This window comes from Pteronotus mesoamericanus, unplaced genomic scaffold, assembly GCF_021234165.1.
Source record: "Pteronotus mesoamericanus isolate MK-2021 breed Mesoamerican mustached bat unplaced genomic scaffold, CSHL_Meso_final contig_105, whole genome shotgun sequence".
NCBI classification, from domain to species: Eukaryota; Metazoa; Chordata; class Mammalia; order Chiroptera; family Mormoopidae; genus Pteronotus; species Pteronotus mesoamericanus.
The window spans coordinates 18,576,441-18,592,757 of NW_026555006.1; the positions used below are offsets into that span (position 1 = coordinate 18,576,441).

The following is a 16,317-nucleotide window of genomic DNA, read 5'->3' on the forward strand; positions in this document are numbered from 1 at the left end:
TTAAACATAACTGGTATTGGTTATTAGTTTCAAACTGTTGACACTCTTTAGTCTGCTTAAACTGAAAATTTAGATTCAGACTTTTTAACTTGGTAAAGTGGAAAATCATAAACAGTGATTGTATACGTGCTATTCGCTACATGAGTTTAATGGATTTTTTTTTAACTAGTTAACTATTAAGTATTTTCATGTACCTATTTTTCTAAAATGTAGATGTGGGTTTATGAATCACACACATATGTTTTAGCTGATACTCTTTTTCTCTACTTTTATATTATTTGTTTATTTTTCAGTGATTCACCTTTGCCAGTCTCATCCCGTGTGTGCTTTGTTAAGTTCCATGATCCGGACTCAGCAGTTGTGGCACAGCATCTGACAAACACTGTATTCGTTGACAGAGCATTGATAGTCGTACCATATGCAGAAGGTTTGTGCTTTGTTTAACTACCTATGTGGGCATCCTATGATGACCATCTACCTCAGTATAGTTTTAGAGTGAGTGTTAGTAGCATGTTAAAAATATAAGCAATTAACATTTTGAAACCCTTGTTATACTGTGGTCCATATTTTAACATGCAAAATTTTTTTTAATTCTACAAATTAGAAATCAGATCTGTTTTTATAAGATATTTAACCGTACCATTGCTTTAAAACATTTTTTAAGTTCTTTAAAGCTGTAACCCTAATAGTAATTCCTTAAGATACATCTATTTAGTTAATTTAATGTTGAGTTTTATGAAGAAGTCCTGAAGGTGAATGGACACAGGAACCTTCACATTAATGCATAATGTTATTTCTGTTTTGAATAAATGATTAGGTTTTATTTCCTTAGTGCCATATCCCACATTGAATTCCAGTATACCAAGGGTTGCAATGATTTTGGTTTGTATGAAAGTTCAAGATTTCCTATAGCTTAGGTGCCAGATGGGCACTGGGTGTTTTGTTTTTATTGCCAGATTTTCTTGTTCATTCTTGCTATATTTTCTAGAATATCTCTAAATAATAAATTCTTCTCTCTGTTATTTGTGTGTGTGATTTTTGTAGTGGAGAAGGCAAATGCAAAACTCTTCCAGATGACTGAAAAACAGTGGGTCCTCTGCAGCTACAGGGGATTCTAGACATTAACTAAAGGCCAGCAAGCACTCAAGTCCCCCAAGTGTTTTCCTGGTGTAACCATTTGTTAACTACATTTTCTCTCTTTTTACATTTTAGGCTGTTAAAGTAATTTGACAGAAATAATGAGCAGGGTTTTTGGATCTAAAAAAGCCACTGTGACAAGACAGCACTATTTTAATTCCACTTTGTAAAATTTTCTAAGCCATATTTTATAATACTTTGTTCCCAGTGTACTGCTACTTTATTTTCTTTTCGGTAACTATACATTTTGACAAATAACTGAAATAGAAAATTTCTGGATTTTAATTAAGTTAATAATTACTGGACTTTAAGTTAATTTACAGCATTAAGTTAATGCTGACGAGGGTTTTATGCTTTCCCTTTCCTTAATGTACTGGTCAGTGGAAGCAGAATCTTGATATTGTTAATTTTAGATGCTATCTCGGATCTTTGAGTACCAGTGTGAACATTTACACCATACTTTGTACAAGTTGTGAAATGTCTAATCCTTAAAACTTAGAAAAATTGCCTTTGTGGTTTTCTGAAGAAATTAAGTTGCGTTCATAGGTGGGTTGAAGGCATGCTGTATAATAGTACATCTGTCTCTATGATATTAAAGTGTATGAACCCAGTTTTAAGGTTTTAAAATATATATGCTGATAAACATTTGATTTAGTGTGTTTTGATTAAGCAGTTCCTTTTATATCAGTGTGCCTGTTGTAGGGTAAGACTTATCACCAAGAGACTTTACAGAATTCAAATTTAGAATAAGTAAAATACAGATAGTTATTGGAACAAGGGTCAAATCATGTGAGTAATGTGCTAAACATTAGCCTTTAAATGTAAAGAATTCTTATTGGCAAAGTATTATATCATAGTACCCAAGCCCTGAACATAATACAGTATATCATATAATTGGCATTCATAAATATTTTTAGACCGTAGTAATATTTCTGGATCTGTTTTGAAAGTGAAATATTTAGGAGTGTATGTAGAATTACCAAAATATTTAGTTCTGGAATTTATTTTTGGTGTATTAATGGTATGGTATGCTGTATTAATGTTATCTCCACTAAATAACTGATGTACTTAATCCCTTTGTCACCATTCACCCTAGTTTTAGCTCTTACACTTTGGTGTTGGTTCTCCGTCATGTTTTAGAACAATAGACACAAAGCCTACGGTAAGGAATAAATAGTCTTAATTGGTAAAACTGAGATAGCTGGATTTGGAAGGAACTCTTAATAGTAATGGATTTGGGGGTTATTTAGGTTCCTTGGTTAATGTTTGTTTCTTTTGTCTGTTTCTTTTTCTTTCATTTCTACACATTCATGCAGTATTTCATGGTTCTATCAAAGCAGCAGTAAAAAAAATACTCTTGACGCATGAAAATTAACTGGTGAGGGGCCTCATTGCTATTTTTAAATTGTAGTTTTATTTTTAAATAGTCTTTTTTTAATCAGAGGATCAGATGCATGACTTTTTTTTTTGTAATGGATGCAGATCTTCTATCAGGTGTCTCACAATAAATTCAAGAGGATTTTAGTTTGCCAGAATGTTGCATATGCACTAATTTGAGTAAGATGTTGATACTTAATATTGTCCTCTTGAGACATAATTTTGCATGCAAGATTATCCCATAATCTTTGTAGGTTTGTTAATATTGATGCATTAATGCCCTATATCTAAATGATCTTCTCCCTCCCCCTCCCTCCATAACTCTTGGTATCTAAATTGATGACAGCTCTGACACAAGCAAGATAACAGTGCTGTGTAGTATACATTTGTTTATATTATCGGCACTTCTCAGTATAGGTGGAAGGAACCATTACCTTTATTTAACAGTGGTTTTTCTTTTTTGTTGTTGTGTTTTACAGTTCTTTTCCCTGGTTCAGCCTGAACTATATACCAGGCCCTGCTGAAAATACCACCCAACAGTTTTCTTCTGCAGCTTATCCAGTTTCTCTTAAGTGCCCTGTACATATTGTATGTTTTATGATGAGATGCAGTTTCTTAATATGTATTACAGAAATACTACTGGTATTTGCAAATATGTAGTTTAATTGTATTATTGAACTCTCATTTTGGGGGCTTGGGCACATTAACAGATTAATCCATCTGTATAGGGCTTTTGCTGTTGGATAGAATTTAAATTGTCTACATGAATATTTGTATTAGGACCCTTAGATTTTATCTGAATACACAGATTAGGCTTTAAAAACAGACATACATGTTGTTTTTGGCTTTAGGAGTTTGGCTAAGTTAGCTTTTGAACTCACACTATATAGCAGCATTTTTTTGGTATGGTTAGCATGGCACATGTTGGAACATAAAGCATTTTACTGTACAGGTAAGGAATGTGCCATGTTGTTTTACCTATTCTCTCTCTCTCCCTCCCTCCCTCCCTTTCACTACCACACACACATCCAGTGTGTATTCAGAGACCTTCAGAAACATTCATTTTCATGAGTCAGCAAAAGCCCTACACTTGATTCCAACAGAATATTTCCTTTACATACTTTCTTCTCTTAATTTTTACAAAATTTGTATGGTAGGTGTAAAAGAAAATCATAGTAACTGTACCATATTATTAACCCCTAAATCAAACTTTTTTTGTCTTGTGTATCTTGATTTTTCTGTGTGCTTTATAGTGAAGCAGCCGACACGAGTCGTTGTTCATAAAACAGCTTTTGAAAGTTGAGAGCACACCCCTGGAGAACCGACTGTGCTTGCTTACGTTTGGTTCATGACTTAAAAATCGAGTACAGGTGATGAAATCTTGGCAGTGTTAACAAAAAAGTAGTGTGTATTGTGCTATTTTTTTTTTACTCTAGAAACTTAACCATTTGTAGAGAAAAAAGGAAACAAATTTTCACACATTGAAGTTTCATTCTGACATAAAATTAATGATAAATCATAGAAATCAAGCTTTATGTTTTAGCGAACATAAGTACTTTCAACAAACTCAGGTGGTGTATCAGGGAGACATTTTCTGGGTGTTTTTGTGTGTTTTCTGTCTTACAAAAGGGTGTGTTCTAATGCAAGGATGTTTCTCTGCAGGAGTTATTCCTGATGAGACTAAGGCTTTGTCTCTGTTGGCACCAGCTAACGCAGTGGCAGGTCTTCTGCCTGGTGGTGGACTCCTGCCTACTCCTAACCCACTTACCCAGGTACTAGTTCTGTTGATATCTTAAAGGGTAGAAAGGAGCACAGAATTGTGGATGAAGCTGAATACATGAGTTTTTAAAGTGTTGTGATTTTAGTTCACAGAATGGTGTCATGTGTGAATAGTATTATAAAAGGCCATATTGCAATCATAAATGCTAAATAGGATCTCTTAGAAGTTTTCCTTTTAAGAACATTCTGAAAATCACAAATACCTGTTATATCAGTTTTGCCACTGACTCGCAAAATAACCCAGTAACATTTAAAAAAAAAACAGTCTCATGGAGCGTAAGACTTCCATTGAACATGCTGTTAAAAATGCTTGGACCAGGAAAGGAAATAAAGGTGAATTTTTTTTGCCAGTGCCTTTTGGAGTTTTAATTAAGTAGGTGGCTTGAAATAAAAATGAATTCATGGAGAGAGAGATCTATTTGAAATGGGGAAGATGAAATATTCAAGTTGGAGAAAATTGTACTGGGTAATGTTTCTAACCCTGATAATGCTTTTTAAAAAGCTTATTTTAGAGCCAAAAGTTTCTTCAAATACCATGTATTATAACCACTCAGAAAGATTATAACTGGTCATTGTTTCATAGATAAAGCAAATGATGGAGACTCAACTAGAACTTTATAGCAACATTCCTTTCATTAAATCATTTTGCTTAAGTAGTTAACTGTTCCGTGCATGGTATAGAAAGAGACTGAGATCATTCCCAGCTTTTTGAGTATGACTTTGGCTGTGACTTACAAAATGCAGATCTGGGAAATTTGTAGATACCTTTGATGTATAAAATTATTTAATAACTGAGATAGCTTATATAATATTAATACAGTGTTTTAACTATACTCAGTAAATAAATAGATGTTTGGAACCTTACATTTATTAAAAATTGAAACTAGGAGAACTTTTAGTACAGTATTTATAGAGAAGGTCAAACTGTCCTCAGGGCTATAAGATTTTGCATGGTTTGTGTCTTAAATTATTATTTTTTCAAAGATTTTCTTTATTTTTAGAGAGAGGGGACGGAAGGGAGAAAGGGAGAGAAAGACAAACATGGATTTGCAAGAGAAACAGATGGGTTGCCTCTTGCACGCCCCCAGCCAGAGACCTGGACCCACCACCCAGGCTTGTCCCCTCAATGGGAATCCAATCAGTGACCTTTTGGTTTGAAGGCCAGCCCTCAATCCACTGAGTCACACAGCCAGGGCTGTGTCTTAAATTACTGATTAATCAGAATTACATCAGACAGGAGACCGAACCACACAGTAATTTGAAGAAGGAAAGTTTAATATAAGAAATTAGTAACTAGTAATAGGAACTTAACTAGGGGAACTCTAAGGAATCATGAATTGCAGATGTAGGAAGCAACCATTACTTCTAGGGCTGAGGAAGAAAGAATACAAGGAAAAAAACACATTTAGATGAGGGGGCCTCCACCTACCCACCCCATCCCCCAATAAGATTCAGACCTACTTTGAAGGGGTGGATACTAGGGAAGTTTTCTAGGGTACCACAGAACTTTCTAGGAAGCTGCACAAGAAGATGGCTCTGAAACTTAGGCAGAGGTGAAGGCCACTGGTATCCGACATGACGCTGCAATAATAGTCAAAAGGAGACATAGGAACCCTTTCCACAGTGTCATTTCAGTTCTCCAGTTAAAATTGACATAAGAATATATTGAAAGTTTTTATAAATTTTTTCTAAAGTCTGATTGTACAGAGAGATGCTGTAATGACAGGTGGAGAATGAGGGCAGAGAAAGGCAAACTACAGCTTTTGGCCAGACCCCCATTTTGTTTATAAGAACGCAAATATCCCCATTTATTTATGTATGACAGGGGACCCAATGAAAAAGAATTATCTTTTGGAGGGTGGGATCCTTGTAGTATAGGCTTACTCCACTAGGTGAGTGTTCTAGGACCCCATCTGTATCAGTGTACCAGTTGGCATTGTTGTGAGAGTCTGTGTGTAGCTTCAGTGAATTACTTGTAAGACTCACTGCATTTGCCCATTTCATGGTGGGTGATTTACAGGCACATCTCTCACTGTGCAGAGTGTTGAGCAGGTTTTGACCAAAAGCTGGTCCATCTACCCCTGGTCCCACCCACTTTCTATTCAACTGATCTGGCCCTAGGTGACTTTTGTTTTTGTTGTTTACCCGGATGGGAAAACGTTCTCAAAGGGAAGCGTTTTGCCAGTGTGCTAGAGGTGAAACAAAAAACAGCAGAAGCACTAAAAGGCATCAAAATCGACACATACAAAAACTGTTTTGAGCCATGGAAAAACATCTCCTCCATAGGTGTACTGCATCAGGTAGAAAGTACTTTGAAGGTGACCAAAGTTTAAACATGTAAGAATAGATCCACAATCTTTTATAAATAAATTCTGGGGGTTTTTGAGCACTGTGTGTGCCTGTTTTCAACCTACAGAGGTTTATAGTCAGGTAGTTGTAACAGCAGTCACATAGCCTATAAACTTAATTATTTACCCTTTAGAAGGAAGAATAAGTTGACAGCCCCCGTCCACACACAGTACAAAGAACAGATATGAAATTTTAAATAAATAAAATTTGTAATTTAACAGATTGGCGCTGTTCCATTGGCTGCCTTGGGAGCTCCTACTCTTGATCCTGCCCTTGCTGCACTTGGGCTTCCTGGAGCAAACTTGAATTCTCAGGTATAATTTAATACACTTCAACTTTGAGCTCATTTTTATAATTAAAAATTTTATTAACTGCTACTGAGCATCTCAAAAGCAGGATATAACATTACTATGGGGTAGTACTAATTTTTCTCTTATATGTTCTTGTTAAGAGATTTAATGGGTCATTGCATTATTAGCCCTTTATCCATTGAAGAATTTCTCATATTTATATAGCGTATAGTTTCAAGGAATTGAACACATTATCAATATGTTATGAAGTCTTTGTTTTCCTGTCATTTACTCATTTGGAAATTGTGTTTTATCATTGTAATTGGCAGACTTTTTTAGGGAATCCTTTGTAAAAATTTTTGGTTTATTGTATTGGCTAAGCACTTTGAGTTTGGGGGGGGGGTTTGTTTTGTTTTGCTTTTTTCATGTTTCTTTCAAGTGTCATTACTTTCCCTGGGAAAGTCTTAAAATAAGCAGGAGGTAATTGTTCTATAAAATCGAGATTGTTCATTCTTATAATCTTCATATTTGACTTGCTCAAGCACCAGTACTGTAGCCAGTGAAGTCGCCTTTTTCTTTTTAATGTGGCTACTAGAAAAGTTAATATGACATTTGGTTGGCATTGTATTTCTGTTGTCATTGATTTGCCTCAAATGTTACTTTTTATAGGTCTGCTAAATTGAGGACATTCGGCATCCTGAAAAAAAGAAAATAGCAATCATTATTGCTTAGTGTATTCTCACTGTTAAATTTTTTTTTTTTTGCAGTCTCTTGCAGCAGATCAGTTGCTGAAGCTTATGAGTACTGTTGATCCCAAGTAAGGATTTTTTCTTTGTGTCCATTGATGATGTTGATATAGTGAGTGAGTGTCTGGAGAACAGTTATTTTTTCGATAGCTATAAAGGTGGTTATCTCAAGGCATGCAATACATAATTCATTTCTCTAGAAACAAGGAGAAAAGTCCTTGTTTCTATAGATGGTAAGTCTATCTATAAAGGGTTTTGTTTATTAGAATTTGAGTCTTTCAAAATAATTGTAAATGACTTATACCAAAATAATAGGAAAATAGCTAAACATCATCTTTAGTTGATTCATTTAAAATATTATTATATATATTGAATACCTGCTATAAGCTTGTGCTTTTATAGCACTTATCCTCCAGTCAGGAAGGGAGACATTATTTAAAGATAATAAAGCATGCGGATCCATCTAGAGGAAGTACAGAGATGTTATGAAAACATTACAAGGAGAAGAACTTAGTTTGGAGATCAGAGAAGCTAATTCCTAGGGGATGATTAGGAATTAGGAGATAGAAGTGAGGGGAACAGCCTAGAGCCAAGGAGTGGTATATGTCACATAATACTGGCCATCATCTTTAGATGCTTTGAAAAATTTTCTCCGTGCTATAACTGTTATATTTCCTACTTGGTATACATATAGCACAGTCATAGTTATTTTAATTGGTAATTTCTTGATATTTTAAATTTGAACTGAATACTTTTTCTCCTTGGCGAAGTCACTATCAGTAAGTGGGAAAGTATGGGAGAAAGGAGGAGAGAATCATTTTACTACAGTAATTAATGGACTTTTTTCTTAAAAATTATTAGATAAAATCTAATTACGTACCTATCACCCAGTTTATAAAATAAAATACCAGTGAAGTTGAAATTCCCTGTGTACCCATTTTTATTTACACTTCCCACTTTGTCCACAAATTTCTATCTTAAATTTGGTGTCTTAATTTTTTTCTCAAAGGTACACTATAAACCCTTAAAGGTGCATCTTCAACCTTTTCTTTTGATAAGGAATTCCATGAATAAGTTTGGTGTGCCTTTGGCCTCTGCCTATTTCAGATACCCTGTCTTTAAAATGCAGGAGCCATTAAATATTCAAAAGGGTACTATACTGTGTATAGTTTTACCAAATAATGGAATCTTTTTTTCCCAAGGAATATCTTACTGAAATGTTACATGAAACACATACATTTATTCGAAATGCTGTTGTGCATTTTAAAATATTTCTGGTCTCAATTTTTGGTTCTGTTTCAGGTTGAATCATGTAGCCGCTGGTCTTGTTTCACCAAGTCTGAAATCAGATACCTCTAGTAAAGAAATAGAGGAAGCCATGAAGAGAGTACGAGAAGCACAGTCCCTTATTTCTGCAGCCATAGAACCAGGTGAAATGCGTTCATGCACTTGTGTAGAATCATACACTATATAATTGTTGGCAAAAATAATTATTGCACCTAAGCCAGATGGCTCAGTTGGTTGGGATGTTTTCCTGTGCACCAAAAAGGTGGTGGGTTCAATTCCTGGTCAGAGCACCCAGTCCCCAGTCATGGCCTGTACGGAAGGTAACCAATCAAATACTGGATAAATTAATAACAAGTACTTCATGTGTATTATCTCATTTAAATAACAAAATACTAATTAGCTCTAAGACACACATCAAATAGTAGGAGCTTTAATTTAATATGCACAACTGGACCTCTGACCCCAAAGCAAGGATACCATACCACGCTGTAACTGGTCTCATTGAAAACTGGAATGTCTAAAAGGATTTTGGGGTTTTTTTTAAAAGAATTTTTCCTCCAAGACTTTCTGTTAATTATTAATAACATTAACACTAACTTGGATTCTGTCAATGAAATGATCTGAAAGTGAGAAAGGAACTAATTCTCATTTCGATGATTATCTATAAATGCAGTGGTTTTATTTCTCTTGTTACGTCTTAAGTTATAGAAATTTCTAGATTTATCTCCTACACTTACACAGTTGAAAATTGGTGAGGAAGAGGAGAGATTAAGAGAGCAAGCTTACTAATACCCACTTCTTTCACAGAAGTATAGTGGGAACAGGGAATGAATGACTTCCTGAATTTCAACCACAAATATTGAGCCTGTTTATCAACCACTTTGATATAAATACACATGAATTTATTTATTTAACAAAGGAGCACAGAGATAAGTAGTGAAGAAAAAAAGAACATTTTGCTAAACCATGAATTTAAAATGTGTATTTATCATTAAATATTTTACAGTTAAGTGCTGGTTGAGGAGTTGTTACTAAAACATAAATGTGGAAAATTAAAATTTTAATCTTAGTGAAATGTAGTTATATTGGAAAGTACACCTAGCAGTGGAAAAGGGCCTCCTTGTTTCTAAACCTCAAGAATAAAGGATGAGAAAGAGAACCTTTTTCATAGGTTATTTTATAGACAACATTTGGTTGCCTCCAGAGTCTAGAAAATGAAATCTTCGATTTGGGTAGCTGAAAATCAGGAGTCTAATTTGGATCTTCCAAAATCCTGGATAATTTTTATCACTTCAGTAAATTTCAACATTTTGATTGTGAAATGATCATTTGTAACATTTAAGGATACGTAACACTGAAAAGTAAGAAAGAAATTCTTAGATAAATTCCTGAGTGGGATTAATATATTTGGTGATTTTAAAATCTGGGATCCTTTTCTTTTAAATCCAGATAAAAAAGAAGAAAAACGAAGGCACTCAAGATCGAGATCACGCTCTAGGAGGAGGAGGACTCCCTCATCTTCCAGGCACAGGTTAGATGGATTGCTTTTGGTATTCAGTTGTGCCTTAGACAAAGATTATTTCTACATGTCACATCCATCTTAACTTTGCTGCCTCAGTTCTTCTAGCAGCTCCTGGTTGAAAGTGTTTGTTAGTAACAAGTGCTGTTAGCAAAGTGTGTAAGTGTTCACACATATATAAAATGGAAAAAGGGTATGGGCTAAAATAGATGTTTGATACTTTAAACCCCAAAATATTCAGGGGTAGGAGGAAGGCACTGGGACTTAAACACTAGCGTGAGTTAGTACTGTGGGAAGAACTGCACTTGAAACTTTTGACTTGAATTCTAGTTTTGGCTGTTTTGCTGGACTCTTGTAAAATTTAAGTTGGAAGGCCATCATGCAACCTGCACATTGCCCCTCTAGTACATGAATGAATATTTATTTGCAAATCACACAAGTTGCCGTTCTTTTGAGATTGTTTTTATATTATTGAATATACTGATAGTATAATGTTTTTATCCTGCCTAGAGTAAGACTAAATAAATTTGTTCTCTTTTCCACATGACATCCTGTATAAATTTATAAGGTTCTCTAGACCAGTGGCTCTCAAACTTGCTGGTATTAGGACCTTTATACTTACTAGAAAATTGAGGACCCCAAGTAGTGTTTACATTGGTTATGGCTGTTTATGTAGGCCATATTAAAATTTAAAACTACCATTTAAAAATAATGAGAAGTAAACCCATTCATAGTCACATAGCTTTGAAACTCAACTTTTAAGGAAAATTAGAAGAGTGGCTTTGTTTTACTTTGCAAATTTCTTTGATGTTTACAATATAGACACGGGATTTTACATTCAACATACTGCAATATATTTTGGTTATTATATAGAGAAAGTCTGGCTTCACATGAACAGAGAATCAACTTACTGCTTTACACAAGATTTCAAATGATGTCATATTTTGCTCTAACAACAAAAATGACATTTAGTGCTACCACCACCAGTCTCATCAGAAAATGCTGTCAGTTCACAGTGGTGGGTTCAAGTTTTCTAAAATTTTCTCTTTGAAAGCTCAGATATTTATCTTTGACAACAAATTGAATTTTTCTCTTGAAATGGTAGTCTTCATTCATTTTTCAAGAAAATGGCTGCCAAATACTCAAGTCTGAGCAGCCATAGTTTACCAGTTCTTTCAAGTAAAGGTTATGTTTCATGGACAAGACAGTTTAAGTTCAAAACTTGACCCACAAGTGCCTCTTTCGATACAGCCGTTGAAGTGTAGTAAGCATCAGAAGTGATCTATCCAAACTTCCCACTTTAATTGTATAGGATACTGGTCAAGGAACTAGATTTAATATCAACTACTCAATAATAAATAATAAAACTGCTTTAGTAGGACTCAAAGGGCTAGATTTAATAAAATAATATTTTTTACTGTTTTATCAAAGATATCCCTTGTGAAAATGATGTGGGGGGGGGGTGTTTTTTGTTTTTTCTTTTACCTCCAGTGAATATTACAAACAGTAGTGAAGAATATAGTATCTACTCAGGTAGTTCAGTTGCCACAACCTTAGTTTGTTATAAGCAGATGCCAGTACTTTTACACCACCATTGCTTTTGTACCATTAGCACAGAAGTCAGTACTGCGAAGAAAAGGCAAACAATGTCTGTTACTTTGAAAATAATTTTGACTTCATGGGCCCCATGACATTGTGAAGTCATTTCTTGGCCAGTATCTTCATCTACTTGGCTGTTATTGTAGACATTCTGTAGACTGGATGGCTTATAAACATCAGAGATTGTCACAGTTCTGGAGGCTGAGAAAGTCCAAGATCAAGGTGTTGGCAAAATTGCTGTCTAGTGAGGATCTACTTATTTATAGGGGGCCATCTTTTTGGTCTGTCCTCAAGTGGAAATGAGCAAGGGGTCTCTTAAGATCTCTTTCAAAAAAGGACATTACTTCTATTCATGAAGGCTTTGCCCTCTTTACCTAGTCACTTCCCAAAGATCCCACCTTAAAATACCACTTTCGGGGTTAGGTATTGCATAAGAATTTTAGGAAGGACACAAACATTCATTCCATAGCAAAATATTAGCATGGTTGGCTTATCTGGCATATCTATTTTATTTCATGTTACCTACCTTCCCCCAGTCTATCTTATTCTTAAAGACGCCTTTCAAAAACCCAAAATGAGATCATGTCACAACTCTTTTAAACCTTGAGAAGTTCCCTATTGCTCTCATGAGGTGTTAAATAAAACATTGGAATGGCATTCAGGGTTTTTTATTATTCAGTCCAGTTTTTCTTTTCACACTTGTCTTTTACCACCTCAGAACAGTTAACCACAGTACTACTACTTGCCTGAACATATAACCTTTTCTTTATGCTTTCAAGGTTTTGCTCATGATGTTCCTTTCTGCCTAATGCATTTTCATAGCTTTACCTGATACTTTTCTCACATCCACCCGAGGAAATCTTTTCTTTTTGTTCAAAATACCAACATATGTGAAGTATTGATACTACTTAGAATTCTAATCCTCCAGGTCATTGCTCTCATAACTTAGTATTCTGTTTTTTTTTGTTGTGTGTGTTTTTTGTTTTTGCTAGTGCTGTCTCTTGTTTTTTTGTTCTGTTTTGTTTTATTGTTTTGCGGGGGGGCGGGGGGTTGTTTTTTTTTTTTTAATCCTTACCCAAGGATATATATTGGTTTTGGAAAGAGAGACAGACATTCAGTTGCTTCTTGTATCCATCCTGACCAGAGATCAAACCTGCAACCTTTTGCTGAACAGGGCAATGTTCCAAAAACTGAGTCACCCAGCCAGGGCTCTCATAGCTTAGTTTTAACACTTGGAGAACCCTGTCTATACTAAGGCCAGAGTGATAGACTTTACAATTCCATTTAAATTACAAATATTTTGTGAATGTAAGTGCTATTATTTTTCTCTATCAAATAGTAATAGGCTCAAAGAGGTTAAATAATGAATGTGCTCAGTTGTTAGCTGGCTTGCCTTATAAATAAGACCTTTTCCATTTATAAAAATCCATGCCCTTGCACCTTGAAAAAGTAAAGGCAGAAAGTTTAGACTATATTTGAAAATTTCCATAGAAAGAGGTTGAATGGTCACTAGAAGTTAAAGTCTAAGCAAAGGATTGCAATTTGTTTTTTAATCTTAAAATAGAGAATAAAATATAGGAAAGAGGATCATTGACAGCTTCAAAGGGTTAATTGTACTTTGAGAAGAGATAAGTATTTGGAAGAGAAAGTATAGGGTTGGGGATAAAAGTGGAGGAAAGAGGGTACACAGAGAAACATTCCTGTTATATAACAGGAAAAAATGATCATATGGAGACAGAAATTAGAGTAAGAGGCAGTTTGTACTGAATTATATAAATCTGTGTAAGGCTTGCATTGCTCTTAAGCTGTAAATTAAAGAAGTGGGATATGTTTCAGAGAAAAAGAGTTAAAAATTGTAGGAGGCCATGCTAAGTGGTTTCCATTTAGCGTTAAAATGGGAATAATAATAGTACCTACCTTATATAGGCTTATTATGAGTATAAAACAAGTTAGTATTTGTAAAGTATGTAGTAAGCATATGTGTAATAAATAGATTTGATAATCTATTGATAGATTTAACCTGCAATAGTGAGGAATCAAATAAATAATATGCCGAAATGCTATATAATGTGGAGGGTGTATTGTTTTTTCTCCTTTAGCAGTATTTTTTTTTTTTTAAGTTCAATGTTATAGTTTCATTGGGCATAGGATTAGTTTGACGGGTTGAACAAAAGGTATTACATATTGCTAGGGTAGCAAAAGTGTTTTTCATATGGACTAAAGAATGGCAGAAACTGGCAGGAAATTATCCTGACTTATTGATGGTTAGCCCCATATATCTGATGAGTCTTACCTGATGCTATATGAAATAGTCACAAACAGAACTAGCCTTTTTACATTTATGTATGTGTATTGGCTTTCCTTTATTAGGCGATCAAGAAGCAGATCAAGAAGGAGATCACATTCAAAGTCAAGAAGTAGGCGACGATCCAAAAGTCCAAGACGAAGAAGATCTCATTCCAGAGAGAGAGGTAGAAGGTCAAGGAGTACATCAAAAACCAGGTATAGTATAGTAGACTGTTATACTGGGTGAGAAGATGAATTTTAGAGTTTCCAAGACCCCAAATACTATGCTACTTAATGAGAAAAGAGATGGTAATGGGAGATGGGGCTAGACTGGGAGAGAAACTTCTTAAAGTTTGATGAGGCTAACAGGATGCATTCTGCATCCCTATTTGAATTATTACATTAAATTTATGTTATCAGAATAAGTCACGTTTGTATTCTTGTTTCCTTTGTAAACTTGAGATTTCTGCTTATAGCCAAAGACCTAGATAAGATTTATTTGTAGTAGAAATTCTTAGCTGTCCTACTACTTTCCTTCGTTTCCTGCTTTCCACTCAGCCACCAATAAGGATTGATTTAGTGCTACCAGCCATTCCTCGTGGTATGCCAAAAGAGTTTATGGCAGATGGCCATGCTTTAATTCATCTTTCTGCATGTCCTCATTAGCACTTAAAACTATTTATTAAGATTTGTTATATGCCAGAGACTGAATCATACTTAGCCTTTTATCCCATGATTTGGGACTAGTAGAGAGTTAAAGTGAGGATTTATTAAAAAATAAATATCCCTACCCTAACTTTTTATTTTGACTTTAACATGCATTCAGTAACCAGTCTTTTTCATTTAAGCCAAAGCCTTTTAAATTAGTATGCCTAGTCTTGAGTAACAAATACCAAATCAGTCTTTTCCTTTGAGCTGCTTTAAAATGGCCAGAGAACTCTGTTGCTGGAAAAATGCCTAGAGTTTAGTTTTCTATGCATAGTTGTCACACATAGTTTCACAGCTGTCCTTTTTCTCTTTCTAAAATTTTTGCCTTATTTTTCTAGAAGCAGTTCTTTATACTACTTCACCAATTTATGTATTTAATTACGTAATTAAAAGGACAGCAGGGGCCAAGAAAATTTATTCTTGGTAAACATGGCTCAGCAGGGACCTTAAGTTCTGGGATACCCTTGCTGCATGTTCATTATGAAACAGGACTTTTGGTCATGTTTTACAGAGTGGGTCATCTCTTAATTCAGTCAATGAAACACAAACTTCCTTAATAATGCATGTATCATATAAAAAGGAATTGACCATTGCTTTCCTTAACTAACTTTATACTAGTAAAGAGATGAATATACATAGGAAGGGCCTCTTGAGATGTTGGAAGAGGCTCTGTTGAGAAGGGACTCGTGAGTATTAACTTGAGATAGATTTGATTGGACCCACTGAGTGGGGCATGGTTTCAGGTAGAGAACGTTGTTAGGCTTAGCATGAATTCTTAAAATAGCAATTATACTGTTGTAGGAAGACCAGGAAATGGGGTCAAAAAAATGTAAGGAGACAGGTAAACAGAAAGATGTATTGTTCACACTTAGGAGTTTACACCCAACATAGGGGACATAGAGTCCTGGTGGGCTGGGAAACAGAAATCACTGGAGAGAGAAAGGACTATTGAGGAGCCTAGAGAAAATTATTAAAACTATGGGTGTTTATGCCAGACAACTGCTCAGTACACTTTATCATTTTCTCATCAGTCTACTTTGTTCTATTGGAAAGCAGTTGTATGTAGAATTCCAGGGAAATTAGATTTTTCAAAAAAGATTTTTACCTCAAATAATGCCCCTTAAATTATATTTGTATATAGTATCAGAATAACATCCATACATTAAGAATGGAATTAGATCTATTTTTTTTATTTGTAGCACTGTGTAAATTTATATTAGCTGAAATTTCTAATGCATTC

At 34.8% G+C, this 16,317-nt stretch overlaps 1 protein-coding gene across 6 annotated transcripts in view; it reads left to right on the top strand.

The window, feature by feature from the left end:
* Positions 1–16,317, top strand: part of SRSF11 (serine and arginine rich splicing factor 11) — a 46,981-nt gene that overhangs the window by 21,592 nt on the left and 9,072 nt on the right. For 3 of the 6 annotated variants that reach the window (XM_054574605.1, XM_054574614.1, XM_054574623.1), the window contains 7 exons: positions 294–427; positions 4,177–4,286; positions 6,864–6,956; positions 7,700–7,749; positions 8,981–9,108; positions 10,415–10,496; positions 14,454–14,585. In XM_054574605.1, coding sequence (XP_054430580.1) covers positions 294–427; positions 4,177–4,286; positions 6,864–6,956; positions 7,700–7,749; positions 8,981–9,108; positions 10,415–10,496; positions 14,454–14,585 — 729 coding nt within the window. Of the gene's footprint in view, positions 1–293; positions 428–451; positions 3,885–4,176; positions 4,287–6,863; positions 6,957–7,699; positions 7,750–8,980; positions 9,109–10,414; positions 10,497–14,453; positions 14,586–16,317 lie in introns of those variants that run through there. The other 3 variants (XM_054574639.1, XM_054574649.1, XM_054574632.1) reach the window with 3 other exon arrangements.